Genomic DNA, 15,078 nt, shown 5'->3' with positions numbered 1-15,078 from the left:
CTCACACTGTATCCGTTCAGCTTCCAGGCTCTTCTCATACTGATCCCTCAAAGACTTCCCTTCACACTCCTCTTGGTGTTGCCCAACTGTTTCTGGTGTTACAGCTTCACTAAGGAACCTCTCTTTGGCAGATTGCCTTAGCCTGGGTGACTTTCCCAGTCTGTCCTCTTCTCTGGCTTTTGTTCTAGGTGAATACTCCACTTTTACTTCTGCTCCTCTAGCTTTTATTATGGGGGATGTTTGTGGTGGCTCAACTTTAATTTCTTCTAATTTGGCTTCCGTTGTGGCTGACGTTTTAAGCAAGGAGGCGGACATTTTCATTTCTTCTCCTCTGGATTTTACTTGAGGTGATTTGGGTGTTGACACACTTGCACCTTCATGATCTACCAACCTTGCTTTCATTCTGGGTGATTTATGGAAAGATGAAGCCATGGCCTCAGTTTCTGCAGTTGTTTTTTCCTCCATCACTTCCTGCTCCGCAGGCTCCATGTACTGCATCTCTGCTGGCATGGGCAGATCAGTTTCAGGGTGAAATGTCTCCTCTTCTGACATCCTACTTCCTTGCTGCCATTTCCTGATTCGCAAGGCAAGGAGTTTTTCCTCACACTGCATTCGTTCAGCATCAATGCTTTTCTCATACTGAGCCCTCAAAGACTCGCCTTCACTCTCTTCAAATGGAGCAATGGTTTCTGTTGTTGCCATGTCTTCTTCTGTTAACTTCTCCCTGACGTTCCCTTGAGCAGGCACAATTCGACCAGATTCCCTGCTTTCATTGTACGTCGTAGTTTCTGGGTATGCTAATGTTTCAGAGTACGGGACTTCAGGGTGACGTATCTCGTCCTCAGCCTTTGTAGACTCAACGTTTTGGTCAGCGAGCACACTGTGACGTTCACTTACCATTTGGTTGAATCTAGCATCTGCCCGAGACTCAGCGAAACTTTCAACCTTTTTATCCACCAGGGTCTCTGAATACGTTTCACCTGATTTCCTTTCTGTCTGTGGCACCATTGTATCAACCAAATCGCCTCTCATGATCTGAATGGCCCTGGTTCTGGACTGAGGCTCAAATGAATGCCTCATACGACGCTGAGAGTGCTCCCTGTTTGAGCTTTTACCTTGAAACTCTCGATGACTCTCCCCCAAATCGAAGGGTCGATTGAATTGCTGGACATCGGGCAAAGAGGCAGGCTTGACCCTGAGCCTCTCTACATATTCGGCATAGCTTGACTCGCTGGCAACTGATTCTGACTCGAACTCAGAGGACGACATGGTAGAGATAGAAAGCCTCTTCTTCTGTTTGACAGCTTTTTGGAGTGTGGTAAGTTTTGTTCTCACCTCGTTGTGAAGGCTCTCAGTGTCACTGAACCTGTCGCTGTATCTGTCGCTGCACCTGTCGCTAAACTTGTCACTGAACCTTCCACCGGTGCGCCGATCGCAGTAAATATCACTGAATCTGTCGTTAAAGCGCTCGGACCTGTCGAACATGGCGGGAGGGGATGGGGCGCGCTCAGAGGCAGTCTCCAAACGTTTGGACTCTTTCTCTGCCTCTTTTTCTTTCGCATGGGAATCGGCCCTGAAGTAAACAGTACGCACCAAAGAGTTCTTAGATCGAGATCTTCCCTGATGAACTTTGGACATCTTGTCAAACGGGGACCCAACACACCTGAGGTCGACCCTAAACTTCCTCTCTTTCCTCTGCTCTGCCATGGTGTCTATGCTTTCGTGGGCTTTGGCAGAGCGTTTAACGAAGCCCAGGTAGTTAGCGGACTGCTCTTCCCTCAGTGAAACCAAAAGTGATGCTGTGGACTCGGCAGAACCCTCCGTGTTTATCGCCATGACTTTATAACTGCCCGAGTCCTTCTCTTTGATACAATCGATAACCAGACTGGTAGTGTGCATGTGCATTTTGCTGTCTGTACACATCCTACGTCTACGCTCTTTAGGAATAGATTTATTGTTATGAAACCACAGGATAGTTGGTTGAGGACATGCAACCAGTTTACACTTTAACTCCACCGGTTCTCCTTCGAGAACCGATTGGAACTTTAGTTTCTTGGTGAAAGAAGGTTTGATGTTCTCCGTCCACGAGCTGATGGACGAGGTTCTGCTGGAGCAGCGATTGGCCGACACCAGGCCGTGATCGGGGAAGTCCTCGGTGTCGGAGAAGGCTCCTCTCAGCTGTCGGGTGCCGGTGAGTTCTGCTGCGCTGCTTTGCGGCGTTTCCTCTTTGCTTTCATGATAAAACAGCTCTGTGAACAGAAACGGACAACGGTCAGCACAACAAAACGTCCAGGGGTTAAAAACAAGAGAGAAAAGGATTTGAATGAATCATTAATGGAAATATTAAATGCATGCTGGGAGTCACAATGCCATAAGAAATAATTTCACTCACCATATTTGTTCGAATAAACGCAAGACTTGGTTCTTTTTATTAGAAACCTTCAGGAAGTTTTGATCCTTCTTCTGTGGAAATTTCTTCAAAACATAAATTATTTTATTATCATTAAAAAAAGCATAATGTTTCCCAGATGGGCTGCTTACATTCGCCTGTTTTATTTTATTGATAATTGCTTTGGCTTTACACTAGAATATCCCTTACCTGACTTGCAGACAGGAGAATAAACGCCCTTTCTAATCCTTAAACTTAAGAAATAAATGATGCATCAACGAGAGGAAAAGCTCTCCAAAACATATCTCGTATTCCAAAACAAATGAAGCTGTACAATTGGGTGAGAAGGCGTTTATTCGAACTAATATAGTTGTTATTTAGTGCAAACCACAGGAATGACATCCCACTATCTGCAAGCCAGGCTAAGAAATATTTTGCAGGAGGAAGGTATCAGTTCCATATGCAGTGAACCTCCATATCTTTTAAAGAGCATTTCATATCCGGAAGCTTTAAAAGATACACATCCTGCGCCTTTTCTGGGAAAAGATCAGAAGAAAACCTTCATGCCAAAAGATGAAATTGAACTTTCGGATGCAAACCCTGTCAAAAACTGGTACAAGCAAGTTTTATCAGTGTTGCCTGGGGGAAACCATGAAATATGATCAGAACAAGAGCATGTAGAATAATACAGACCGTAGGAATTTCTTTTAACAAGACACTTAAAGATGCAGTAGGTAAGACTTATAAAACTAACTTTCTGTCATATCTGCTGAAACTGACCCTATGTTCCAGTAGAACTACATGAAGCAGGACATTTAAAATAAATCCAGCTCCTCTGGCTCCACCACCGCTCCCTGTTCAGATGCACCAATCAGGGCCACGGGGGGTGTCTAACTGCATGTCAATCACTGCACACGCATTCATTCTCCCTCGTGGGGGGAGGGGCTTAGGAGACCGTTTTGGGCTTTAGCGGAAAGGGGGGAGGGACTGAGAAGTTGTAAAAATATTTGGCTATGTCCTGGATCTTCAAAATCCTACCTACGGCACCTTTAAAGATGACATGCTACCGTGGAAATTCAAAGATCACTTCTTATTAAAGGGACAGTTCAACATAACGACATATTTACAAACTCTAAAAGCAGTCTGTGGATGCAGGTCAACTATAAATCACATCTTTTGTTTGAATGAAACATGCACACCCACACATCTGTTGTTTTCTAAACTTTCTCAACAGCTTCTTCACCTTCAACGAGTCAAAGCTTGCATCAAAGTTGCCTGCTGACAGACTGCTTTAGAAATGTGAAACATTAATCAAATCAAAAAATAAAAGCTAGTTAAACTGTCCCTTTTTCACCGTGCCGAATTCTTCTGTGTGATAATTTGTTTTTATACACAGTGACCTTACCTTTGACTTCTTGCTCGATCTTGGCTTCGATCTGCTCTCTCACGTGAGTCACTGTGAGGAAAGAGATGACATGAATTAGAGCTGAAGCTCTTTCTATCATTTTACACGGGCTCGGGCCGGGCTCGGGCTTGAGAGTTTTGATTAACAATGAATTGGAGGCTGGCTTCTGGTTGCACCGGCAAAGAAAGCAAAGTCTGAGGTGTGTGTGGAAAACTTTTAGGCCTATTTAGAGTGCTGAGATTTTATGATGTTACAGAGGACTTATTTTATTTCTTTGTTCCAACTTCCAAGTGGCCTATAGCCTCCGTTAGTCATGAATAAATGATGTTAAAAAAACTTATAAATGACTCATTCTTGAGAAAAGGCAAAAGAGCTGTGTGTGCGTGCGCACATTTGAATAATGTCAGGCTGTAAACGGGTGCAGGCTTTTTTGTATTGTATTAGGCACTGTATTTGAACACTGTAATTTCTGAAATAAACTTGACTTTGACTTTGAAAAGCTGTCAATTAAAATGTACTTGTCGGGCTCGGGCCGAATTCTGTCATGTCTTGGAGGGTGACCGCAAAGGTGTAACTCTTATTTATTCTTGTATTTATGCATATCATAATTTTGGTATCATTGTTGTACATATGATACTTTCATAACATTTGCCTTTGGTTTTAGGTCTTAGTACAACAGATGTTAAGAGAGAAATTTAGTTGTGGGTTGCGACGGTGCAAAAGTGGTACTGCAATTAAAATCAATGAAAGACACTGAAGTGACAAATCAAACAATGCAAACGCACATCTGTAACAAACAAGATGAAGGATCGCAACAACAGAAGAAGTAACACAGACATTTAATAACACAGGAATCACACAGAGAAGGGTTTGAGTTTCCTGGAGGATAGAGGAACAACCGAGGAAGTTATACATGTGAGTTTCATGCGTTTCCCAGAGTTTTCCGGAGCTGAACGGGAGAGGAGAGGACAGGAGGGTGAGGATGGAGGATGGTGGAGGGAGGAGATGGTTCCTGTGGGGAGTGATGATGAGGAAGGTATAGGTGATAATCCCAGGCTTCAAACAAACTGGAACTGTGAGGTTAGTCAAATCTGGAGGAGGGATGTCCCGAAATATTTATTTACATGGTTTAAGCGGCATTTTTGGAAGCACAACGCCAAGATTTATCCCACAGAGAACAACTGCAAATCACCGTAGGTGAGTAGGGCTGGGTTTAGGTAGTTACCTAGGCACGCTGATGTTTGTTCAAGTCATTGAAGTGTTATTTGATGCTATAAAAACCTGGGGCTGGCTCAAATATAACTGATTCTCCAATTACAATCAATTTTTGTGTGAGCGATCGAATTTAAATCGATTTAAATCGTTTCGAGCGAACACGGAAGGCTTGTATCACGTGGATGTGGACGCGCCGACAGTGTTGTTGTCATTCCTTAGAATTCCTCATGGGGGAGCCAGAAACTACGCACTGTAGCTTTAATGTTACCGTTAAAGAACATAGATAAGAGTTGCTTCTTGCTTGTACAATTTACAGAAGAAGTTGTCCGAGAACCCTTTTTTATATCCAAGATAAACTGGTATTGGAACTGACATTTCCCTAAAGGCTCTGACACACCAAGTCTCCCCAAGGTCCAAAAGGTCCCTGCGAACACACCGAAGAGACTCCGACTTGAGCGTACGTTATGCGTGTGCTAATCTGTATTGTTGCCCAAAAAATGAAAACCGGCAGCTGATTGGACAAACGCTTCTCCCGGATTTCAAAACAGACCATAATGGCGGCTTTTACAAAATACGATCTCGTATTTTACGAAGAAACGTGTTTCTGAAAACATTTGAAGAGATAAATAGGCCGTGCAGTTGCTGAATCTGTCTTCATTTCAGATCAACAAAGGTCAGTTTAAAAGATTTTCGCCAGATTTTGAGAGACTCTAGTCACGCTCATCCCGCTCGCCATTTCCGGGTTACCTCTCCACCAATCAGATGGGTCATTGAGTCTGACTGCCCGCCTCCCGACATCAACATAACATTAACATAATCCGAATTTTTTTCTTAAAATATTACGACTTTTTTTCTTAAAATATTTAGATTTTAAAACCTTGACTACTCAGCATTGAGGGTTTCACTGTTTGATAAAGGGTTAAAACATATTTAAAGCTGACTTAAAATGGATCCACTTCTACATTTTTTGAGACCTGGTTTCGGGACATCATCTCTTCTTAAAATTATACGACTATTTTTCGTAAAAATATCACAACTTTTTTTCTTAACATATTCCAACTTTTTTTCTTAAAATATTCCGACATTTTTTTTTTTAATATTACAACTTTTTTTCGTAACATATACTTTTTTACCCAAAAATATTTTGACTTTTCTTCTTGAAATTTTACGACTATTTTTCGCAAATTATTCCGACTTTTTTTCTTAACATATTCCGACTTTTTTTCTCAAAATATTCCGACTTTTTTACCTAATTATTTTTTGACTTTTTTTCTTAAAATATTACAACTTTTTTCTTAACATATTCCGAGAATTTTATAACCTTGACTACTCAGCAGTGAGGGCTTCACTGTTTGAATAAAAAGTTAAAACATATTTAAAGCTGACTTAAAATGGAACCACTTCCAAATTTTTCTGGTTTAGGGGACATCATCTCTTCTTAAAATTATACGACCATTTTTCATAAAATAATCAGACTTTTTTTCTTAACATATTCCAACTTTTTCTTAAAATATTACGACTTTTTAACCCAAAAATATTTTGACTTTTCTTTTTAAAATTTTACGACTATTTTTCATGAAATATTCCGACTTTTTTTCTTAACATATTCCGACTTTTTTTCTCAAAGTATTTAGATTTTAAAACCTCGAATACTCAGCAAGGAGGGCTTCACTGTTTGAATAAAGGGTTAAAACATACTTAAAGCTGACTTTAAATCGATCCACTTCTAAAATGTTTGCGTCGTGGTTTCGGGACATCCCTTGAAGAGTTTTGTCCGGAGACGATGAAGGAGGAATTTGAGGAGGGTGAATTAATCTCGCAGGAAGAGAAACGGGGGGAGAGACCTGGCTGCAGCCAACAGATCCCAGACGTTACCTTCTTCTTCTTCTTCTTCTTCGTGGGTGACGGTGAGAGTGGCCGAGCACGTGGCCTCCCCGGCGCTGTTTACGGCGCGGCACGTGTACTGCCCGGCGTGCTCGGGGAAAGCATCCACGATGATGAGCACGGCGGCGTTGGTCACCTCGTCGAAGTGAAAGACCACGTTCTTGGTGGGCTGGACCGGCTGCCGGTTGTGGAACCAGCTGATCTCCGGTTTCGGCACGCTGGACACGCAGGCGTGGAAGCGCGCCACCTCCCCGTGGGGCACCGTGCAGCTCGTGATTGGCTGGATGAAAAGGGGCTTTTGGCCAGAGGAATGTTTCTTTAAAGAGGCGAGGCTGGTGGAGACACGCCACGGAGACTCAGCGGGACTGTCTGCGGCTTGTTTTCGCCCTGAAAGGAAGCACGTTCATTGACTTTATGGGTTTAATTTCATTTATAGTAGTAGTAGATGACTTTATAGAGCTTTTTAACGGCAGGTTTGGTCAAAACCACTTAGGAGAGACCCTGGTATTAAACCATTACTGATGGCTGCATTCCACTTAGGAGAGGTCCTGGTATTAAACCATTAATGATGGCTGCATTCCACTTAGGAGAGGTCCTGGTATTAAACCATTACTGATGGCTGCATTCCACTTAGGACAGACCCTGGTATTAAACCATTAATGATGGCTGCATTCCACTTAGGACAGACTCTGGTATTAAACCATTACTGATGGCTGCATTCCACTTAGGACAGACTCTGGTATTAAACCATTACTGATGGCTGCATTCCACTTAGGACAGACCCTGGTATTAAACCATTAATGATGGCTACATTCCACTTAGGACAGACCCTGGTATTAAACCATTAATGATGGCTACATTCCACTTAGGAGAGACCCTGGTATTAAACCATTAATGATGGCTGCATTCCACTTAGGACAGACTCTGGTATTAAACCATTACTGATGGCTGCATTCCACTTAGGACAGACCCTGGTATTAAACAATTACTGATGGCTGCATTCCACTTAGGAGAGACCCTGGTATTAAACAATTACTGATGGCTGCATTCCACTTAGGAGAGGTCCTGGTATTAAACCATTAATGATGGCTGCATTCCACTTAGGACAGACTCTGGTATTAAACCATTACTGATGGCTGCATTCCACTTAGGAGAGACCCTGGTATTAAACCATTACTGATGGCTGCATTCCACTTAGGACAGACTCTGGTATTAAACCATTACTGATGGCTGCATTCCACTTAGGAGAGACCCTGGTATTAAACAATTACTGATGGCTGCATTCCACTTAGGAGAGGTCCTGGTATTAAACCATTAATGATGGCTACATTCCACTTAGGACAGACCCTGGTATTAAACCATTAATGATGGCTGCATTCCACTTAGGACAGACTCTGGTATTAAACCATTAATGATGGCTGCATTCCACTTAGGAGAGACCCTGGTATTAAACCATTACTGATGGCTGCATTCCACTTAGGAGAGACCCTGGTATTAAACCATTACTGATGGCTGCATTCCACTTAGGACAGACTCTGGTATTAAACCATTAATGATGGCTGCATTCCACTTAGGAGAGGTCCTGGTATTGTGCATGCTGACTCACTGAAATATCTTACTGGGACACTTGATGGAACTGAGCCATCGTTAAGGTTATCAATCTCAGCTGTGCTCTTCCTACTATGACCAGTCAACATGTCTGCTGTAAAAAAGGTCCTCTGTCCCCGTGGGGACAGTTGGGTTTGCACCACAGTCGCAAGGCACTTCATGACAGGACATTATGACAAGACGTATGACACAAGCAAACAGACACGGACAGACATAACATGAAGAACATACATCACACACTACAATACACTATACACCCTTTGGATATGACCAGGCCAGCTGGACAGCTGACTGATTTAAGGCTTTTATGGCTTGAGGGACAAAAGAGAATTTGGATCTGTTCCTGGTCAGAAGGGGTGGGCAGAAACAAGGCCTTAATAGGTGTAGTTTAAAATGAGATGCCCGAACCAGCAGATAATAGGAGCATTTTGTTGTTATTGACATTAAAAACAACCATGACCATGTGCCTTTGGCTTCTGTTATCCACCTTTACAGCCTCTCTCTTTGTAAAGTACACAGTGCTCTGGACTTACCGTCCAGAGTGAGCGTGGCGGAGCAGGACACCCTGCCGGCGTTGTTGGTGGCCACGCAGCTGTACTCTCCCTCGTCCTCGGGGTAAACCCTGGAGATCTCCAGCTGGCAGCTGTCGTCAAACTGAGACATCCGGAAGAAGTCCGACTGCTTGATCTCCTTCTGCTTGTGGAACCAGCTGATCTTCACATCTGGACACACGACAACAACGTGAAGGGGTTGGTCCAAAACACAACGCATAGGTCCCCTTTTCATATTTAGCGGTAGATTTGTTCCTAATACTAAAGAACCCACTCCCCAAAAGAGGTTAAAATAACTCGAAAAAATCGACAATAATAATAATAAACAATAACATAGAAAATTCCCCAAAATATTCCCACTTTTTGAAAAAAACTATTGGAACTTTATTTCTTACAATATTACGACTTTTTTTCCAAAAAATGTTTACGACTTTTTTTCTAAGAATATTTTGTTTTTTTTCATAAAATATTTTGTCTTTTTTCTTAAAAATATTTCGGGCGTGGTGCATCGAATATGTCCCCACTTTAAAAAAATATATATTTCGATTATTTTTTTTTTAAATATTAAGACTTTCTTTCTTACTAAAAATATTTCTATATTTTTACCTGAAAATATTTATATATTTTTACCTAAAAATATTTCGATATTTTTACCTAAAATTATTTCGGGGTTGGGGGTTTGGGGGGTGGGGGGGGTTAGATTTGTCCCTCTCAAAAAGTATGTAAGAACCAACTCCCCAAAAGAGGTAAACATTCTTGGAAAAATCTACAAAAACATCGACAATAAAATCGAAAATTGGAGGAAAACATCAGAAAAAAGTGATGAATTTTTTATGAAAATAGTGACAAACACGTCACCAAAAAAAGTTTTTATTTGAAATGTTGACCCAGGAAAAAGCCCCAAACCAAGGCTGCAGGTGGACGGGTGAAGCAGCTCGCCGTAGGAGTGGCGTTGGCTTACCGTCTCCGCGGACGCGGCACTGGAAGCGCGCCGGTTCTCCCTCGCGGGCCGAGGTGCTGGCGATGGGCGAGATGACCACCGGGGGGGCCACGGTTGCAGACGAGTCGGGAGAGACCACCTCTGACACTGAAACACACACACATAAAGACACACATAAATACACACACTCACACAAACACACACACACACACACACACACACACACACACATAAACACACAAATACACACACACACACACACACACACACATAAACACACTCAAATACACACACACACAAACACACACACACACACCCACACATAAACACACACAAATACAAATACAAACACACATAAATAAACACACACACAAACACACACACACACACCCACGCATAAACACACACAAATACAAATACACACACACACACATAAACACACACACAGACAGACAGACAAACTCACACACAGTATTGTATTATATATACTGTATATATATATATATATATATATATATATATATATATATATATATCTTTATATACTTAAATATATGTACTTAAAATATTACGACTTTTTTTCTTAAAATGTTTCGTGTTTTTTTCGTTAAATATTTCGACTTCATTTTAAAATATTCCAACTTCTTTTCTTATAATATTATGACTTTTTTCTAAAAAAAAATTAAACTTTTTTCCTAAAAATATTTCCTCTTTTTTTTCTTAATATCTTCTTAATATTTCGACTTTTCTTCTTAAAATTTTACGACTTTTCTTCTGATTATCTTCAAACTGACTTCTCCCTCCAGAGCTGGCTAACTGCCCCCCCCTGACCTTCCACGCTGGCTAACTGCCCCCCCCCTCCCCCCTCCCTCTAACTGCCCCCCTCCCTCTAACTGCCCCCCCCTCCTCTAACTGCCCCCCCCCTTACCTTCCACGCTGAGCGCGGCCGTGCTGGTGGCCTCGCCGTACTCGTTCCTGGCCTGGCAGTTGTACACAGCAGCGTCTTCGGGGAAGACCTCGATCAGCAGCAGCGAGTGCTCGGCCCCGTCGTGGAGGAACTTGCACTTGAAGCCGGCCGACAGAGCCTGGGAGTTCTTGTACCAGGACACCTGGGGGGGCGGCACGCCGCTCACCTGCACCGAGAAACGGGCGGGCTTCCCCGCCTCCACCGACTGGGGCGCCATGTGGCGAAGGATCTGAGGCGCCTCCGGGACTGGACGGGGAGACAGTACACGAGAGAAGGGTCAATACTAGTCATAGCAAAACATTTTAGGGTCAACAATAGTCATAGCAAGACATTTTAGGGTCAATAATAGTCATAGCAAGACATTTTAGGGTCAACAATAGTCATACATTTTAGGGTCAAGACATTTTAGGGTCAACAATAGTTTTAGGGTCAACAATAAGACATTTTAGGGTCAATACTAGTCATAGCAAAACATTTTAGGGTCAATAATAGTCATAGCAAGACATTTTAGGGTCAACAATAGTCATAGCAAAACATTTTAGGGTCAATACTAGTCATAGCAAAACATTTTAGGGTCAATACTAGTCATAGCAAGACATTTTAGGGTCAATAATAGTCATAGCAAGACATTTTAGGGTCAATAATAGTCATAGCAAAACATTTTAGGGTCAATAATAGTCATAGCAAAACATTTTAAAACATTTTAGGGACAATAATAGTAATAGCAAAACATTTTAGGGTCAATAATAGTCATAGCAAAACATTTTTTTAGGGTCAAGCAAAAATTTTAGGGTCATAGTCAAGACATTTTAGGGTCAATAATAGTCATAGCAAGACATTTTAGGGTCAATAATAGTCATAGCAAGACATTTTATTAGCTTTATTAGCATAGTTACAATCCCAAATAAAACAAGGTGTGTAGATTCTGTTGGTTTTATTGCTTGTTTATGTATTTGTAAACATGTATGTGTGAGTATAAATGTGTGTTTATGTGTGTGTGTGTATATTTTTGTGTATATTTGTATGACGTACAATCATAGTATAGAGATATATATATATATATATATATATATATATATATATATATATATATATATATATATGTATATGTAAGTTCTGCTTCTTTATTTTAAATTAAAACATGTAATGAGCCGTTCCAAGGAGAATATGTGTCACTGGGACAAAGTTACCTCTCTGTCTCTCTCTTTCTTTGTCTCTCTCTCTCCCTGTCTCTCTCTGTCTCTCTCCCTCTCTCTCTCTCCCTCTCTCTCTCTCTCTCTCCCTGTCTCTCTCCTTCTCTCTCTCTCCCTCTCTCTCCCTGTCTCTCTCTCTCTCTCTCTTTCTTTGTCTCTCTCTCTCTCCCCCTGTCTCTCTCCTTCTCTCTCTCTCTCTCTCTCTCTCTCTCCCTGTCTCTCTCCTTCTCTCTCTCCCTCTCTCTCTCTCCCTGTCTCTCTCCCTGTCTCTCTCCCTCTCTCTTTCTTTGTCTCTCTCTCTCCCTGTCTCTCTCCTTCTCTCTCTCTCCCTGTCTCTCTCCCTCTCTCTGTCTGTCCCTCTCTCTTTCTTTGTCTCTCTCTCTCCCTGTCTCTCTCCCTCTTTCTTTGTCTCTCTCTCTCTCTGTCTCTCTCCCTGTCTCTCTCGCTCCCTCTCTCTGTCTCTCTCCCTCCCTCTCTCTCTCCCTCCCTCCCTCTCTCTCTCTCTCTCTCCGTCTCTCTCCCTCCCTCTCTCTCTCCATCACCCTCCCCACTTTCTCTCTCTCTCCCTCTCCCCCTCCTTCTCCCTCTACCTGCCTCTCTCTCCCTCTCTCTCTCCATCACCCTCTCCCCCTCCCTCCCCCCTCCTTTCCTCTCTCTCCCCCTCCCTCCCCCCGACAGTCACAGAGTTAATGAGTGAGAACAGACATCGGGATTTAAAGTTGATTTTAGTTTATTAGAGAGAAGGGACAAATTCAAAATACACATGGTGAAGAAAAGGCCAGAATTAGTTCTCTATGTGTCGTCCCTGGCCGAGGTGTTACAAAGCTCTTCCTAAAATACAAAATAAACCTTAAAACACGAGTGTCAAACTCAACTTCACTACGGGCCACGCTGGAGTTTATTTACATGCTTTTATTTTAGCCACAAAGTCAAACATCTTTGGCTGTGTTGTTGCCATTAGTGCCTGTTAATATTAATGGACAACGCATCCGGTTTGGAGAAGTGCTGCAAATTCAGAAGTGCCTTAAACCTGCATTATATCTGAATTCCTGCAGGGGGAGACTCCTTAAACCTGCATTATATCTGAATTCCTGCAGGGGGAGACTCCTTAAACCTGCATTATATCTGAATTCCAGCAGGGGGAGACTCCTTAAACCTGCATTATATCTGACTACCAGCAGGGGGAGACTCCTTAAACATGCATTATATCTGACTACCAGCAGGGGGAGACTCCTTAAACCTGCATTATATCGGACTACCAGCAGGGGGAGACTCCTTAAACCTGCATTATATCTGAATTCCTGCAGGGGGAGACTCCTTAAACCTGCATTATATCTGACTACCAGCAGGGGGAGACTCCTTAAACCTGCATTATATCTGACTACCAGCAGGGGGAGACTCCTTAAACCTGCAATATATCTGAATTCCTGCAGGGGGAGACTCCTTAAACCTGCAATATATCTAAATTTCTGCAGGGGGAGACTCCTTAAACCTGCATTATATCTGACTACCAGCAGGGGGAGACTCCTTAAACCTGCATTATATCTGACTACCAGCAGGGGGAGACTCCTTAAACCTGCATTATATCTGACTACCAGCAGGGGGAGACTCCTTAAACCTGCATTATATCTGACTACCAGCAGGGGGAGACTCCTTAAACCTGCATTATATCTGATTTCCTGCAGGGGGAGACTCCTTAAACCTGCATTATATCTGAATTCCTGCAGGGGGAGACACTTGCGGTTGCAAAAAGAGTTTGGTTTCTGTAGAAGTCTATGAGAAAGTGACCTACTCACTTGATTTATTACCTCAGTAAACATTTTCATAATGAGTTTATGGTCTCAATTGCTAGTTTTAAGTCTTCTGCAACACAGAATGATGTTCAATTAGTGAATTATATTCTCGTTGATTTTAAAATCGTCAACAAAGCAGGGGGTATTTTAGGGCGTGGCTATGTTAAGAAAAAGCAACAAAAACTAGGTGGGCCAAAAATGATTGTGAACTGTAAGGAATTCTGTCCGTCAGAGACTAAGTTTCCCTAGCAACAGACATCAAATCAGAGCTCGGTCCACCAAGTTGTCAAATTATGAGCCCTGATCTTTTCTCTCCCTCAAGCTTTTATCCTCTCCTCACAGGGGGGTGTCTTCTAGTTTCTAGACAGAAACAGTTATCCAACACACACACACACACACACACACACACACACACACACACACACACACACACACACACACACACACACACACACACGGCAAGGTCGGGGCCTCTGTCTGGTGCAATGTCCACTTCCGTTCTCGCAACCTTCAAACAATGCACCTCTATGCCATAAAAGCCTACTATAACTATTTTTATTTTAAGCTTAATTTTCTGTGCATCAGAGGTCACCCGGAGCACTTCTAACCACTTCCTCAATGACTAACACAGCTCTTTTGCAACGAGCACATACACACATTTCGTCAATGGAATATTTCTACAGAAGCTAAACTGATATGCGGGCCGGATCAAAGTATACGAGGGGCCAGATTTGGCCAGCGGGCCTTGAGTTTGACACCTGTGGTTAAGCACCTTCACACCTCTCTTTCCAAAAATACAAATCAAACCCTAAAATGTTAACGAAAGTTGGAAGAAAAGCATCAGACGGAGCCTGGAGTAGGGCTGTGCTCTAGCATTCGTGTGCGACTAACATTCGACTAATCGATTACTTGATTTAATCGAAATATCTGTAAATCTGAGTTTCTCCACAAAGAGTCATGCAAAAGGATGCATATATTGAATAAGATAATAGCCTCCTTTGCATATTTAAAAACAACGTTTCAGAAAACGTGTTAATACAACAAATAATTGCCTTTAATTAAAGTAATCAAAGTAGGTTTCACGGTGATATCTGTTCGGTCAAAAGTCAACCCTTAATTCTTGTCTTTACCAG

General features: G+C 42.3%; 1 protein-coding gene across 1 annotated transcript in view; it reads right to left on the bottom strand.

The window, feature by feature from the left end:
* Positions 1-15,078, bottom strand: part of LOC114564194 (titin-like) — a 380,077-nt gene that overhangs the window by 285,768 nt on the left and 79,231 nt on the right. The window contains 5 exon segments of the mRNA XM_028591428.1: positions 3,795-3,845; positions 6,885-7,286; positions 9,035-9,223; positions 10,014-10,139; positions 10,921-11,205. Of these exon segments, the coding sequence (XP_028447229.1) occupies positions 3,795-3,845; positions 6,885-7,286; positions 9,035-9,223; positions 10,014-10,139; positions 10,921-11,205 (1,053 nt within the window).

This window comes from Perca flavescens, chromosome 11 (genome assembly GCF_004354835.1).
Source record: "Perca flavescens isolate YP-PL-M2 chromosome 11, PFLA_1.0, whole genome shotgun sequence".
In the NCBI taxonomy this organism is placed as follows: Eukaryota; Metazoa; Chordata; class Actinopteri; order Perciformes; family Percidae; genus Perca; species Perca flavescens.
This window is presented reverse-complemented; position numbering and strand designations above follow the sequence as displayed.